At 42.8% G+C, this 14,641-nt stretch overlaps 1 protein-coding gene across 1 annotated transcript in view; it reads left to right on the forward strand.

The window, feature by feature from the left end:
- The first annotated feature begins 135 nt into the window (after positions 1-135).
- lrrc17 (leucine rich repeat containing 17) overlaps positions 136-14,641 on the forward strand; it is a 28,297-nt gene continuing 13,791 nt past the window's right edge. The window contains exons 1-3 of the mRNA XM_084345433.1: positions 136-413; positions 11,694-12,065; positions 12,853-13,351. Of these exons, the coding sequence (XP_084201559.1) occupies positions 11,793-12,065; positions 12,853-13,351 (772 nt within the window). The 5' untranslated portion in view covers positions 136-413; positions 11,694-11,792. The remainder of the gene's footprint in view (positions 414-11,693; positions 12,066-12,852; positions 13,352-14,641) is intronic.

The following is a 14,641-nucleotide window of genomic DNA, read 5'->3' on the forward strand; positions in this document are numbered from 1 at the left end:
GTGTGTGTGTGTGTGTAATGCTAAACCAGACACAGGCTTGTGGCTCCTTTGAGAATTTACTTCGCTCAAAGTCTCTCTCCCTCCAACGTTTTCAGTGCGATCCAGCTGAGTGGGTGAAAAAGCAAAGGAGTGAGAGAGAGAGGCAGCTTGCATAAGGCAGTAGTCAATCACTCAGCATAGGCAGCCAGAGAGAGAGAGAGAGGGAGAGAGAGAGAGGGAGAGAGTACAAGAGATTGGAGAAGCAGCCAGTCGTTCGTCCCTCACTCTGAGGCTCGAAGTTTATAGGCAGCCAGGCAGATTTTCTTGGCTCAGACGCAGCGCTCATGACAGGATTAGGAGCCGGGGACACGGGACCAACCGGAGATCAGCAGGTCCTAGTGGACGAGACCGAGCCAGATTCTCTGGCTGCACAGGTAGGACTAAAAACCTTCATATTTAACTTTTTTTAGTGCATCAGATCTGTCTGCTTACAAAAGATTATTCAGCTGACAGCAAATCCCCAAATCCTTCCTAATACAATGCTGATCATGCAAGTAGATTTTTTGGCAAGTATTGTTCAAACCTCAGTTTAATTCTTGGTGATAAAATCTGGCTCCCTGAAGACTTAGAAGAGAGCACAGCATATTGTTTTAATCTTCATGTGAAATGGTTAGGTGGTTGCAGAATATGTAATAAAATCCACTGAAGGAATATTCCTGCCTCTTTTGAATCTTTTGTGGAGGTTTGAATAGAAACGTGACCCCCCTCTTTGTTTCTCAGGCTGCACAGGCATGCACTGATAGCGTCTGCACAGACAAAGAGTGAATTCTACTTGGCCATGTTGAGAACTTACCATGCGATAAAGAAATTGCTAAAGTGAAGATACGAATGGACGAGCCGGTTGCTAACATGCAACATTGTATGGATCCGTTAAATTTTGCTGCTGGGTTGGATTTAACTTCTTTTTTTTTAACATCCATTCCAGTTGGATCTTGGTCAAGGTCAGTGTTTGAATAATCGCTGAAGTAAGCTCTTCAGTTTGGGTCATTGCACCCTGGCGTTGATGTTGATTTCCTCTCAACGGCATAAATCATGCAGCGAAGAAACGTTAAGTCGCCAGTTTTAGATGCTTACTTGCTCCTTTTGTTATGTAACTGGCTGGTGGTCCCATGCACCATAAGTTAAACGCACTGACAGAGCTAAGCACCACTTTTGTCAGAGTGAGGGGTTAATTCATCCACTTGGACCCTCTTTGTACTGTACTGTAGGGAACTCTAGATAGTCATCCCCATCAAATGACTCATGCTCAGTGATTCCATAGCCAAAAAGTACAAGGGGTTTGTGAGACTTTGGTGCTGTGATCCAGGAGATTTGTTAGACGAACTCTTTTCTCCAGAATTTAAGGGGTACGATTACAAAATGCTTAAGAGGAAGCCAGAGCTGAGTGCAGTTTTTAAAAGGAGACTTATTATGCTTTTTTTGTTTTTTCTTTCCTTCAGTGTTGATAAAGGTTCTTCTCCAAGTAAAAGGTCTTGAAAGTGCGCCAACAGGAGCTCCTCTCTCCCACATCACACTTCTTGACGTCACACTACGTCACCATGTCACACATTTGCATAACTGTTTAAAAACATGACAGAGCTCGACCTGCTGGCTCAGGCATGTGTGAGCCGGCCAATCAGAGCAGACTGGGCATTCAGTAGGTGGGACTTGAAGAGACAGGAGCTAAAACAGACAGAAGGGGAATATAGTGCTGCACTGGATGGTATAAGAAAACTGATGTGTTTTTTGAGCATTAAAGCATGTAAACCTATTCTAGTAGTCACCCAAAATAAAATGATGAAACTGAAAGTGAGCATAAGCATCTACTGTATGTGCGTGTGAGTGCAGCTTTATGTACATCTGCACATGCTGCTGTGTAACTTTCAGTGAAATTCCAGTCCCATGCAGCGCAAAGCTTTGCGATGTGTGGTTTCACTCTGGAATCCTGCGCCCGCAAAAAAGGGGGAAGAGAAAAAGCTTAACTTGCAAGTTTACCCTGATTACAGAGTAAGCGTGAGCGAGTCCCTGTTTCTTCAATTTCTGCTGTTTCAGCTTGTTGCAGTTAAGACTAAATGGAACACGTTGTAGTAGGAGAAGAGTAAGTGTGTGTGATGCGTCTGTGGCATGTGTGTGTTTAAGGTGCAGATGCTTCTGGCGGCAAAACAAAGCGATCAACATAGCCGGTCGGTGGGGAAGAGATTCTGTGTGTGTGTGTGTGTGTGTGTGTGTGTGTGTGTGCGCGCTCTGTTAAACATCTCATGACAGTTAACTCCCCCGTTCTAATGAAGCCGTTCGCATACACAAGATTTTCTTGAGAAAAGAATGAAAATTAAGCTGAGAACACGTTTGATTATGAAATAACAGATAAATGAATCTCTTTCTTAACTAAACCTGGCACATTTCAACTTTACAGTAATCCCCTGTTTGGCTTTGTATGATGGAGCTGAGGGTTTCATAGTTTGCAGTTTTTGAACATTATCAAACACAGCCAAGAAACTGGGGGGAGACCACTCTGATGCCTGCATAACGTCAGCTGAGAGCCGGCTGGTTGACACAAACACACACACACAAACACACACACACACACACACGCGCGCGCACGCTCACACAGGAGTGCATGGACTCATGGGACTGACCTCTTTCTAGGATTGTAGTTGCTATTCTTGTGGACTCCAGAGAATGGGAGAAAACTGATTTCTCAGGAATATAAGGAACACACACAAAGGAACAAATTTGGCTTTGCAGCTGTGGACTCAGGATGTCTGAGGGGCAGGAGCGAAAAAAAAAAAAATAAAGGCCGCCAGCTGTATGTGGTGGGAAACCATTGTGAAGAGTCATGTTACATTTCACCTGGAGGGCACTTTATCTTGTTTATCTACCACAGGTGCAAACAAGAATCACTTTATGATTTTTTTTTTCACTGGAAGGGCACCCGAGAGGCAATTTATCACATTTCTCTACTGAAAGGGCACCCTAGATGGAACTTTCTCTGCATTTCTTTCTGAACATGGGAGCACCGTGGGGGGTTTCCCCCTGAGTGTCGCTCTGACCCATGAAAAACCAGACGTTTTCTGTCTCTAAACTTGCCTGTGCTCCTCTGCAGAAATGTCTGGTTTCAATTAGGCTCTCAGGGATGGGTGAGGGTTCTCTCTCGCTTGCTTGCTCTCACTACATACACAGTATATGTCTGTCTGTGTCACTGCCTCGTCCTCTGGTTTTAGGGTTTTGAGGTTAGACGTTTTTCCTCCTCTTCTCTTTAAATTCTCATGGTTTGTGTTCTCATTCTTTCCTTGCATCCCTCTTTGTTCAAGCTAGATTGTGGCTCTATTATAACGATATACAGACCAGGCACACACATACTGTATGCTCCACACATAAAGGAAATCAAGCCTAAAGGAAACAAAGTAAGGTCAGCCTACTGGGAGGTTGGCTTGCAGAGCGAAAAAAACCTCACCTTTATGCTTACTCTATGTTCTCGCTCTTGAACTCACTGTTTTTATGTAATGAACTGCTTGACTGACCGACTGACTTTCCTCCTGTTCCTGCCTCCCTGCCAACATATAGAACCAATACATATTATGTGGATGGAAGCTGAATTTTCTGCATTTTTCTGCGGCTAATTCTTGTTTTTACAGCCTCTCCTGGTTGTTCACGCTTTCTCTCTGTAACACAGAGGCCCTTGTGTTTCTGAACTGTTTCCTCTGGAGGTCTGAACTCTTTCCATCCCCAGTGGCCTGTCCAATATTATTGGAGCGTGGGGAGCCTCTACAGGCAGTCACTGCAGGTAAAGAATGTGCAGCCTCAAGGATTTATGGGTGAAAGGCTGTTACATTATGTTTTTAAAGATGCAACATGGAGAAGACTTTTTGTAGTTTTATGTATCATTTGCCTATTACTCTGCCTGGTTGAGCTTGCGAACTGTCATTTACACATGTAACATTAAAGGTGCATTATGTAGGAATTAGCCAATTGTTGAATTCATCCTCAAATAGGGGGGCAACAAATTACCAGAGTAACTGCTGTTAACCGTTGCTGTTGTTAGCTAGTTCGCTGTGCTGCTAGCATTCTGGACTGGGAGTTTCAAGAGATGGGGGAGTGTTTGTGTTTACACCGCTAGCACTGGGGCAAACAACAAAACAACAACAAAAGCAACATTTCTGATAATTTGGTCAATGTAAGTCCAATAATAACTCTCCTTTTAGCTCTGTTTTGGTCTCCACCAATTCCAGAGAACGATATCTGGCTCTTTAGCTGCTTAAATGCTTCGCCAGCTAGTTACTAATTGTGTCTGTCTGCTCTTCTGTGCTAGGCAGGGACTGTGCACTCAGTTTTTCAGGGCATTTCCACTTAAAAACAGCTGCCTGCTGCTGCTGGGAACAAGATGTGGTGAGAGTGAACCATAAAAGTAAAGTTCCGGGCGGTAAAGCCAAAACAATGAGCTGGAAAGAAGAAAGAGGAAAGCGCAGGTTTTGGATTAAGAGCAGCAGACTTTGAGACAAACACTGCCCATGGCATTTTGACCATCCAGCCTGACCAGCTGGAACACCCCAGGGAGGAAAGTCAGGCTAAGAACAATTAGAGACTGTTGTGCCAACACCCTGAGTCAAGCTTTTGCATGAGACACGGAAATGTGGACTCTGTGTTTACATCATTGGTGCTTGGTGCTCAAACGTCAGAGTTGATGGACAGTGTTTACCTTTTAATGTAAAGATGCCGACCATATTATCATCACCATTATGTTGCCGCTGTTTACATTCACCCAGAGGTAAATTTAAAAAACGAGGTATATACGTGTTTATGTATATACTGTATGTTTAAATACACAGTATATAAATAACTGTACATATGTTCTATGTTGATGTAGCATGAGGAAGTTACAAACTTTCATTTCCTCACGACTAATGAAACCCCTTGACCCTGAAAGATGTTTAAATGCTCTGTGAACAGCGCAGTTAGATGATTCTGTTACATCCCGGCAGTCTGTGTTTTTTGGTGTTTGATTTTTGTGACCAATCTGAAAGGGATCCTGTTTTTTGACCCACAGATGTAATCTGGGAATGTCCATTGTATTGTTATTGTGAGCTGCTGGCTCTTTCCCCAGTTGCTTAGGGTTTGAAAAACCTCCTTGTGCGTTCCTGGCTTACCAGAAGCACAGCGGTATCACCTGAAACTAAACAAATCCTTCTACCCCTTCCAGGGAAAATTTCCCTTTAGCTGACATCATGATATTTTAAATCCCCTTCAAGTTGAGCTTGACATTAATCTTGTCCGTCTAACTTCCCTTCTGTCTTTTACTTTCTCCCTTGGGTTTCTTTTCAGCGTGAAACATTGTTTGAAAGTGTTTTTCAAACATGTGTGCCGCCTCCATCTGTATTTCTCTTACTCTCACCGCCTCCTCCTGATGTAGGTGGGTTGTGATGATGTTAGAGCCCAACCTGTCTGTGTTTCCTCCGGTCTGATGAGACCAAATGACCCGTTTGAGCCCACGGATAGTTAAAAAAACATACACAGACACACACTCTCTCTTCTGTGTGTTGGTGTCTGTGTTTTTCTCCTCAGTTCACTGTCCCTGTATTGGTTGCTGTCTCTCTTTGTGTCTGCACTATTATAATATACTGTTTTATATGTGTGTGTGTGTGTGTGTGTGTGTGTGTGTGTGTGTGTGTGTGTGCCATGTGGAGGTTTCCTCTGCTTCATTCACACACATTTGAACTTTGACTTTTGATTCTTTGGCCGAGTGATGTACTTCCTCTCACCCTGGCCAATGTCACCACTGCCAAACCATCTGGTTAAACGATATCTTCCATTTCATTATGCAGCGCTACCCTGAATTGTGTGTATGAATGAATGTATGTGGTGTGCTACTGTACACGCTCTTATTTTTATTGCCAGACATTGAGTGACGAGTGTTAGCACTATAAGAAAAGAAAGAGTTGTTTTAGTTTTTAGATAAAGGCAAGTTAGATCTGATCCAGCACGAAGACGCATGATATTCAGCTGGGATGAGTTTCTATCTCACACTCCCTGCACGCTGTTCCCCGGCACAAAATTCCAGAGAAACACCGCAGATTTAAGCATTAGCATTCAGTGGTTTGTTTTGATTGAGAGCACGCTTGTGCTGAGCACTTGCTGTGCCTCGCTTGTCAAAAAGTCTGACTCAATAAACTGTTTTGGTATGAAAAGCCATTCGAAAGATTTAATGCAAACCAAATAACGATTTTTCCATTTGCTTAGCAGTTTCATACACAATGATACAGCAAATATTTGCCCAGCGCACGCTGTTCGCTGAATCTCGATCAGAAGTGATGACATAATCCCTCTCTTACTGTTACATATATCTGAAGGCTTTATTGGCAGTGGCAGTCTGATTGTGGTTTCCCTGTAAAATCCACCTAATGTGAAAGTATTGAAAACCTAGCCAGGAAAGTTCGCAAAAAATAAAATGTGTCACAATCAGCACCCAATATAAAACCCTAATATACTCTTAACAGACTGACCCTGAGGCCTTTAAACTGCACTCTTGTTAGCATGTAGGACCTTTACTAAACTGTGAACAAACTGATAAAACTGTCACTACATAAAGTGCTGAAGGATTATCTACGATTAATGAGATCATGTCTTTGAAAAGGAGAAGTAATTCCCTTTTTCAGTCTGAGGGTCGATTTCATTTGGATTTCAGACAATCAGAACATTTGTCAAATGATTCCTTGTCCCACATGCAAAGTTTTAGAAATACGTAAGGTTAGCGCACACGTTTTAAATGATGAAACTAGGTTAGTGAACATGTTAAAGCGGAAACAGACCACTTTTCAAATTCCCCCCTCCAAGCATTTCCCTGTGGTTTTATTGCTGGCGCCGCTGTTACAAAGACAGCATTACCAACATGCCTACTGCTAGCAGCCAGGCTACTGTCCACAACAAAAAGCAACCGTAAGAATCCCGATTTGACCTAGAAACCCCATTCTCAGTGCTATGGGCACAGGCTAGGCTACGCTGTATACCAATGTTAACAGCTCTGTGTGGCTGTAGTCCTGGGCACCACATAACTTTAAGCCAAAAACTAACGTTTGTCTCACAATGACAAAGCTAAATGTCAAGCATGTATAATGTCTACCGTGTCCACCATCTTAGTTAAGCATAGTACAGTTGGGGCTGATGGGAGTCTTATTCGTTTCATTGGTATTGTCAATGTCCTTGCAGTCAAGTCTTGCCACTCGGCAGCCATCTTGGCAACATCCCCCAGTTATTTTGGGCTAACAAAATTAGGCCCCTACTGTATCTAAATGAATGGAGAGAGAGTCAACACTGTAAAATAAAAAACACTTAAAATGTTTCATGACTTTGCGCAATCATTGAGTCTACACGAAACAGACAAAATTTAATAAGAATAGACTGGAAAGACTTTGGCCAGGCTGCCATTATCCCTGAAGCCATCACATTAAAATGGCTAAAAACAACTAACATGAAATAGAGCAATTTGATTATCACAACCTTGTACAATTAAAGATAATTGAGTATGATCCATTGTACCAGAGGTTTCCTAACATGTTGAATTGTTATGCCACCCTCATCAAAGTTTCCAGAAGTTGCACGCATATGGCAAAACCCCTATTTTTCAAAGCCTGAGACTGTCCTCGCAGGCTTATTTTGCCATGGTCCAAAATGCAAAACATGTTGTTACCACATTTCACATCCACACCAAACTTCATTCTGGTTCAGTGCAGATGACAAGAGCCGCAAATAAGAGTCTGCGTGAGATTTAGAGCAATATCCTTGGGGAAGTAACTGACTGAAACCCTGAATGCTTTGTGCTTGATGTTTAAAAAACAGGTTTTATTTGAGACTTGGGTAAGCACAGACTGACCAGACGGAACTGGAGTGGGAAATAATTCTAGACTAGAAGGGCTAATTTGGGCTGGTATGGGCATGGGTTGAGCCACAGGGACCGGTTTGGCTTGAGTGGGTTTGTTATGGTCCCAGCTGGAATGTGTCTTGGATATTGCAGGCTGAGTGTAACTATAGTTTTCTAAGAAGGGCTGGACTGTTCTTCCTGAACAGCTGTGAAGTGGAAAAGATCTGAGCATTACTGGGCCAATTGGTTTGGAGATTGTTCATTGACTATAAAGGGAAATAAAGGTTTTTATTTTTATTTTTGCAATAAAAGTGAATAATTTCATTGTGTTTTTTCAAACATGAAGTTCTCTTCTTTCATGTATTGAGCGTCAAATGTGAAGGAACAGTGTAAAATACAATGCAATGAAATGTAAAACATACAAGCCTTTATCATTGCAGCACTTTGATTTTTTAAATAAAGTACAATGGTTACGTGCTTTATTAACTTCTTAAAATCTTAAAGAGAGGTGACAAAGAAAAACCTGAAAGGAAAAACATAATGATTTGCAGCTGCAGATAACTGTATCTGCAGTTAGCTAGTTAGCTCAGTTAGCCATGCAGCTAGTGATCCAGACTGGAAGCTTGGAGTGGTATCATGAGACAGGAGCTGGTTAGTAATGCTAACATCAGTAGACATTTCTGCAACACAATACATGCATGTATTTTACACAACATCAAATCTGTTGTTTCTTCACATTCTGTTGATAATTTCTGTTCATTTTTGGATGTTTTAAACCAAAATGTCTTATATATTGTCTCTTTAAGTAGAAATAGATACATAGATGTAGTATATTTTGGAAGAATAATGTTCATCCCTCTAATAGAGTTCAAGAAACTTGGAGAATCAATGCTGAAGAGAAGTGAAGCTGTTGTGGAGGTTTGCGATGGCCAGACGGTGAACACTGTTGGTTTTTCCATTCATTTGTTACTGGGACATTCCCAATATCTAAATCATGTGCATTTTGGAGGATGTGGCTACTCTGTACTGGAGAGTGTGTTTACTCAGAACATAACCTTTAATTCTTGCAATATGTTGCTCACAGATCACAGTGCTGTAGCTGTATACAAACCACATGTACCAGACCAAATGACTTAACCTGAAAACAGAGAGAGGAAGTGTCTGTGCCTGCTCAAGACCCCTCTCCAAGCTTTCCACCTCAGTGTCGTCTGGTCTGGTGTTTGGACTGGCGCACGTCTCGCCTTGTGCTGAAACATGTCTCTCATCAGCTGCACAATCAAGCAACACAGACACAAGAACATGTGCTTGCAGTTGACGTACAGTACTTGCGCACACACACATACAAATCTACAAGGGCTTATATATAAGGACACACACACGCACACACACACACACACACACACACACACACACTCAGCAATAGCTCATTAGAAGTGTATTATTGCATGCGACGGCTGCAGAGAAGGAAATCAACCTTTAATGCTCGCTTCATTTGAGGCGATTGATAGTTGGACAGTTGAACAGTTGAAGAGCGCTCAGCGGACTGGAAAGTGTGTCCCCAGATACATTCTCAGCTGTTTTCTGTCTGCCAGCTAACATGCCCAGTCTGTTATTCACAATGGAACGACACCATCTGCATTGACATGCTTGTTCCACTGGAACACTGTATGGGGGCTGCAGTTTTGTACAGTTGGACTGAGTCAGCATGCACATGTCAGTCGGTATGAGCGTGTACGGTGTCTTGGCAGACTGGCGGGCCTTGCCTTTTTAGTCTCCAATCACACAAGGGACCCATGACTCACCTTGTTTTTTTCTTCACATAAAATGGGCACTCACACCGACACACGCACACATATTCACATAGAAGGCGAGCTGAGAACAAATGGCTATGTGGCAAAACAATTATAATAATCATTATTATTAAGACGGTGGTTTCACAGTTTGGCAGTACAGATGGCAAAATGCCAAGGCAGCAAGAAAAAGGGAGACAAGAGGAAGGAGTAGTCAGACAGTGGCTTTAAAGCTAAAATTATGAGGAGATAGACACCCCTCTCATATCAATCTGTTAAATATGAAGCTACAACTAGCAGCCGGCTAACTTGGCATAAAGATAGAAAATTGGGAAACATCCTTTGGACTGTTGCAGAAAATCCGAAAGTCCCCTACAAAGAAATCCACAGTCCAGCAGCATTAAACAAGTTCTCCACAGGATTGTATAGGCAACGTCATGCTACAATCTACTCACATATGGCCAATAAAAAAGTGATTAATACGTGTAAATTGCTACAAAATGTTACAGAGCCCATTTACTATAGCAATGGGAGAATAGACAACACTTTCACTTTTTGAACGGTCATACATTATGAGCGGGGCTGGTTTCAATTCAGATGAAAAGCACATACAGGGCATGTTAAATGTAACATTTTACATGTGACAACATGAATTTCAGATACTTTTGTGGAAAGGACAGACATCCTGCAACCGGATGGAAAAAGTGAACAATAGTCAGAGACCAGAATAAGCAGAAATGTTAAATAAAGACACACACAAAAAGAAGGTAGAAAGAAAAGGGTTTTTTTTAAAGGATACTTGGGGAACACAGCATGCGGCTCTGTTTAGCTGAAGGTAGAAAACATTCATGGGGTATCCCGGAAAGAAAACCACACTTTACTCCTCTGACCACATTTTAACCCATAACATGTTAACACGTAACAAATGTCTCTTTCTTTCCCTTCAAACCCTTTTCCTGTTTCCTCTCTCCACTTTCCTCTCACTCTTCCTCTCCGCTAATTCTTTCAGCATGTGCACTGTTACCATGTAAGCCTTACGTGTGTCTGCAAAATTTCACCAGGACAAATCCCTCTAATTTGTCCTGAATAAAAATGTTTTATGTTTTTATGTTTTAATCTTACTCTAAAGAAATACAACACTCTTTTGTCCTCTCCACCTCAATCGGATTGTTTTCCGACTATTACGAAGCTGCCTTTCATGTTTTATGCCTTTATTATTTTGGGTTCTGACCAATACATACATTTGTTGTATTATTATGTTCATGTTGTGTGAAAATGTGTAAATGTTGATGTTTTACGTCCCATTAAAGGGTTAAACACAATTGCACATGTCCCTTTAATGCTGGAAATTTTAACATTTTGTCGTGTTAGTTGTTACTTTAACTCTTGTGCTACTTACTATTGCTATGTTGTTGTCAACCCAATTGGCAACTTAACATTTCTTTGGGTTCAGTTTTCAATTTTATGTTGCGACAACAAAAACCACCTGGTTAGGATCTGGAAAAAAGATCATGTTCTGGCTTACCTGGTCCTATTGTCACAAATGCATGTAGTAAATTGTTCCGACATCTCCTGAAAAACAACCAGTTGTTTCACTCTTAGAAATACTGAGTGGTGATTCACATGCATCCCTCAGGAAAATGAATTGAAGGTGAATTTCACTTGGCTTCGTGTAGTGCATTGTTCAATTAGTGTTGGCCATCGAACATGAGCAGCAGTGTGGATCTGCAGCCAATGGACTTTGTTGGCAGGTTAAATGCCCCTTGGAGTACCTCAATAATTCTATGCAATCAACATTCAAAGCATCAAATGAGAAGCAAATAATGAACCTCTAAACAATTTGTGTGTCATCATTAGTTAGAGTGGAATTAGCCAACAAGGGTTTCTGTCACGGCTGATTACTCTCCTATAAAACAGCTAAGTGTCAGCTAAATGGCTAAATTGTGCATCAATTTGTGTGGACTGCCCATTGAAGACCTTTGAAAATTCACCTCTCCTTCTCTTTCTTTCTGTTTTTCTCTTCTTACACACAGCTGTGACCGGCCTCCTGTGTCCAACAGCAAACAGTCTTCCAAGGTTGACCTGAGTACCAAGAGGCCTCCCATTCCTCTCCCCTCCTCTCCTCTGCCACCATGCGTCTCCTCACCACCCTCCTCCTGTTGCTGCTGCTGCGGTCAGCCGAGCCCCGGAGAGGTCCTCAGTCAGGGGCCACGGCGAGGAGAGCCGGGGGCCGTGTCCGGGGCAGAGGCAGGGCCGGGGTGACGAGACGTCAAACGCAGGAGTGTAAGGAGTACATAGAGGCCGGAGAGAAGTACCTGGACTGCCAGGATAGGCAACTGACCACCGTGATGCAGGACTGGCCCAAAGATATTCACCACCTGCTGCTGGCGAGAAATAAGTTTCAGGTATGTACACTTGATTTACACTTGCAAAAAGACCAGTTATAAGACACAAATATAATAATACAGAATAAACAGATTGTGGGAATGTTCTGTGTAACGAATGCATCAATTTTCTGTGAGCTAGTGTCTCACAGCTCTTACCCTGAGCCTCTACTCCTCTACCCAGCCAGCTTGTTGATACCACAAGCATCTGTGCACCATTTATTTGGGGCGGAGATCAAAGACACATTTCTCTGCTGTGTGTGTACGTGTGTGTGTGTGCACATGCATTAGTGTGTGTAGGTCTTTGCATGTCGGAGAGTGAGCGCACAGGATGTGTGTCGCAGGTGTTGAGAGGAACAAAACAAAATGGTTTGCCAGCGAGGTAATGAAAAGATGAATGAGTTATAAACCCTGATCGAATCTCTGAATAATGACGATAATTAAGCTTTACTTTCGCCCTTTAAAGTTTAAAGAGTCGGGTTCATGAATGAATGAGTGAAGAGGGAAAGAATGAACAAAGTGGAATTTGTTTTATTTTTAGCTGTTTCTTTAGCTGATCAATTATGTAATATTTGAAACTTTAATTAAAACTTCATCTGAGTGTCAAACTGATATCCTGCCATATCTACTTTTAAATCTGCAATCTAACTATGTGTAATGTTAAGGTGTTGCTTATAGTGATGATGCATTTATGGGCCGCTAGAACAATGTTTTTCAGTAGTAAATTAATTCAGTGTGGTGGCGAGACTTGATGAATGATAAACGGAAGAATTAAATCAACTAACCAACATTTCTTATCCCCCTTTAGGTTTTGAGGGACAACATGTTTTCCCAGTTCACCCAGCTGAAGAGCCTGGACCTCCAGCAGAACGACATCTCCATGGTGGAGGACGGAGCGTTCAGCGGCCTCTCCCAGCTCACCACCCTGCTCCTCCAGCACAACGGACTGAGAACCGCCACCGAGGAGGTCCTGCTCCCTCTGCCCCGCCTTACCTACCTCCGTCTCTATGACAACCCCTGGGACTGCCTCTGCCCATTGGACAGCCTGATCAGGACCCTGCAGGTGCCCAGCAATCGCAACCTGGGCAACTATGGCAAGTGTGCGGAGCCCGAGTCGCTGAGGGGCCAGAAGCTGAAGATGCTGAGAGTGGAGTTGTTGTGTGCTGGTGACAACCAGGTGGACAGGAGGCCAGTGGAAGGAGGTGGGGGGCGAGACAGGCTTCCACCAATCAAAGTGAAGCCTGAGGCCACGTCCATGTGTCACACCTACATGTTCCCCAAACCTCTGTTGGACTGCAGCAGCAAAGGTGAGACTGTCTATCTTGTGTGATGCCAGGTTAGCATTAACTTAATGAAACCTTAAGCGCATCTAACCTTCTACACATGATTAGATCGACATTAGGGCTGCAACAAAATTATTATTTTCATTATTGATTAATGTGGCGATTGATTTCAACAGTCGAATAATCGTTTAGTCTGAGAAAAGCTCATTGCGATCTTCCGGAGCCAAAAGTGACTACTTCAGATTGCCTCTTTTTGTCGATCCATCAGTCGAAACCCAAAGACTCCTCATTTACTTTCATAAACGACCTAAAAAAAAGTGTACATTGGTGAAGGCCATCTGGCCACGTTTTGTCGTGTGTTGTGACGGAATTGTGACGGAAAACAATCCAGCTGTCTTTGCCACGGTGGCACCAACTACAATAAAATGCTAGGCGAGCGTTTTTTTACTGAACCACGTATTACTTATGAAAGAAATACACTCATAACATCGGAACATGTAGCGTGAGGTTCGGTTTCAGTGCAGATGATCGTGAGACGTTTTCTGCCAATGGCTTTGCAAGTGATGTGATTGCCACGGGAAGGGAGGGAAGACAGCAGGGATCAGAGCTAAGCTAACCCAGCTTGGAGCTAATGCTATTCCTCTGCCCTGCCTTCTTCTGGCTAATATCCGGTCACAGGAAATAAAATGGATGAAATAAGACTCAGGTTCAATTAGCAACAGGAAATCAAAGGCCAAATCTTCACAGAGACCTGGCTACATCACAACATCCCGGATCAAGCTATTGCACTGGATGGGCAGATGTGTTCAGAACCAAAACAAAAGATTCTGGTAAGGGCCGGGCTCACATAATGCTGGCAGCGAACTTGGGATAGCTGGGTGGAAGCGTTTATGCAGTGACAGAAAATAAACGCTCCACGTCCCTTTTGATTGACATTCGCTAACATTATGGACAATCTGCGATCACAAATGGGCTTTTCTGTCTCTGTAATGATAGTTCCTGTCATGGCAGACATGGCCATGAGTGACTCGGAGTGGCTTCACCAAAAAGGCGGAGCACTCTGAAAAAATACACTGGATGCAACCTTTTTTCTCTAGGCGGCCGCGTGCTGCCACATACACTCTCTCCTCATTGGGAAAAATTGAAAAAACATGCTGGCGCAGCAAACATTATGTAGACACTGGCCTAATGTTAAGGGTGGCGGACTCTGTGTTTATGTCAATGATGCTTGGTGCTCAAATGCAGTCAGAGTGGATGTTTACCAGATGTCGAGTTTTTAAACGTTAAGATGTCGACCAGAGTATCTGCCCAGAG

This window comes from Pagrus pagrus (genome assembly GCF_965226575.1).
Source record: "Pagrus pagrus genome assembly, chromosome: 23".
Lineage (NCBI taxonomy): Eukaryota > Metazoa > Chordata > Actinopteri > Spariformes > Sparidae > Pagrus > Pagrus pagrus.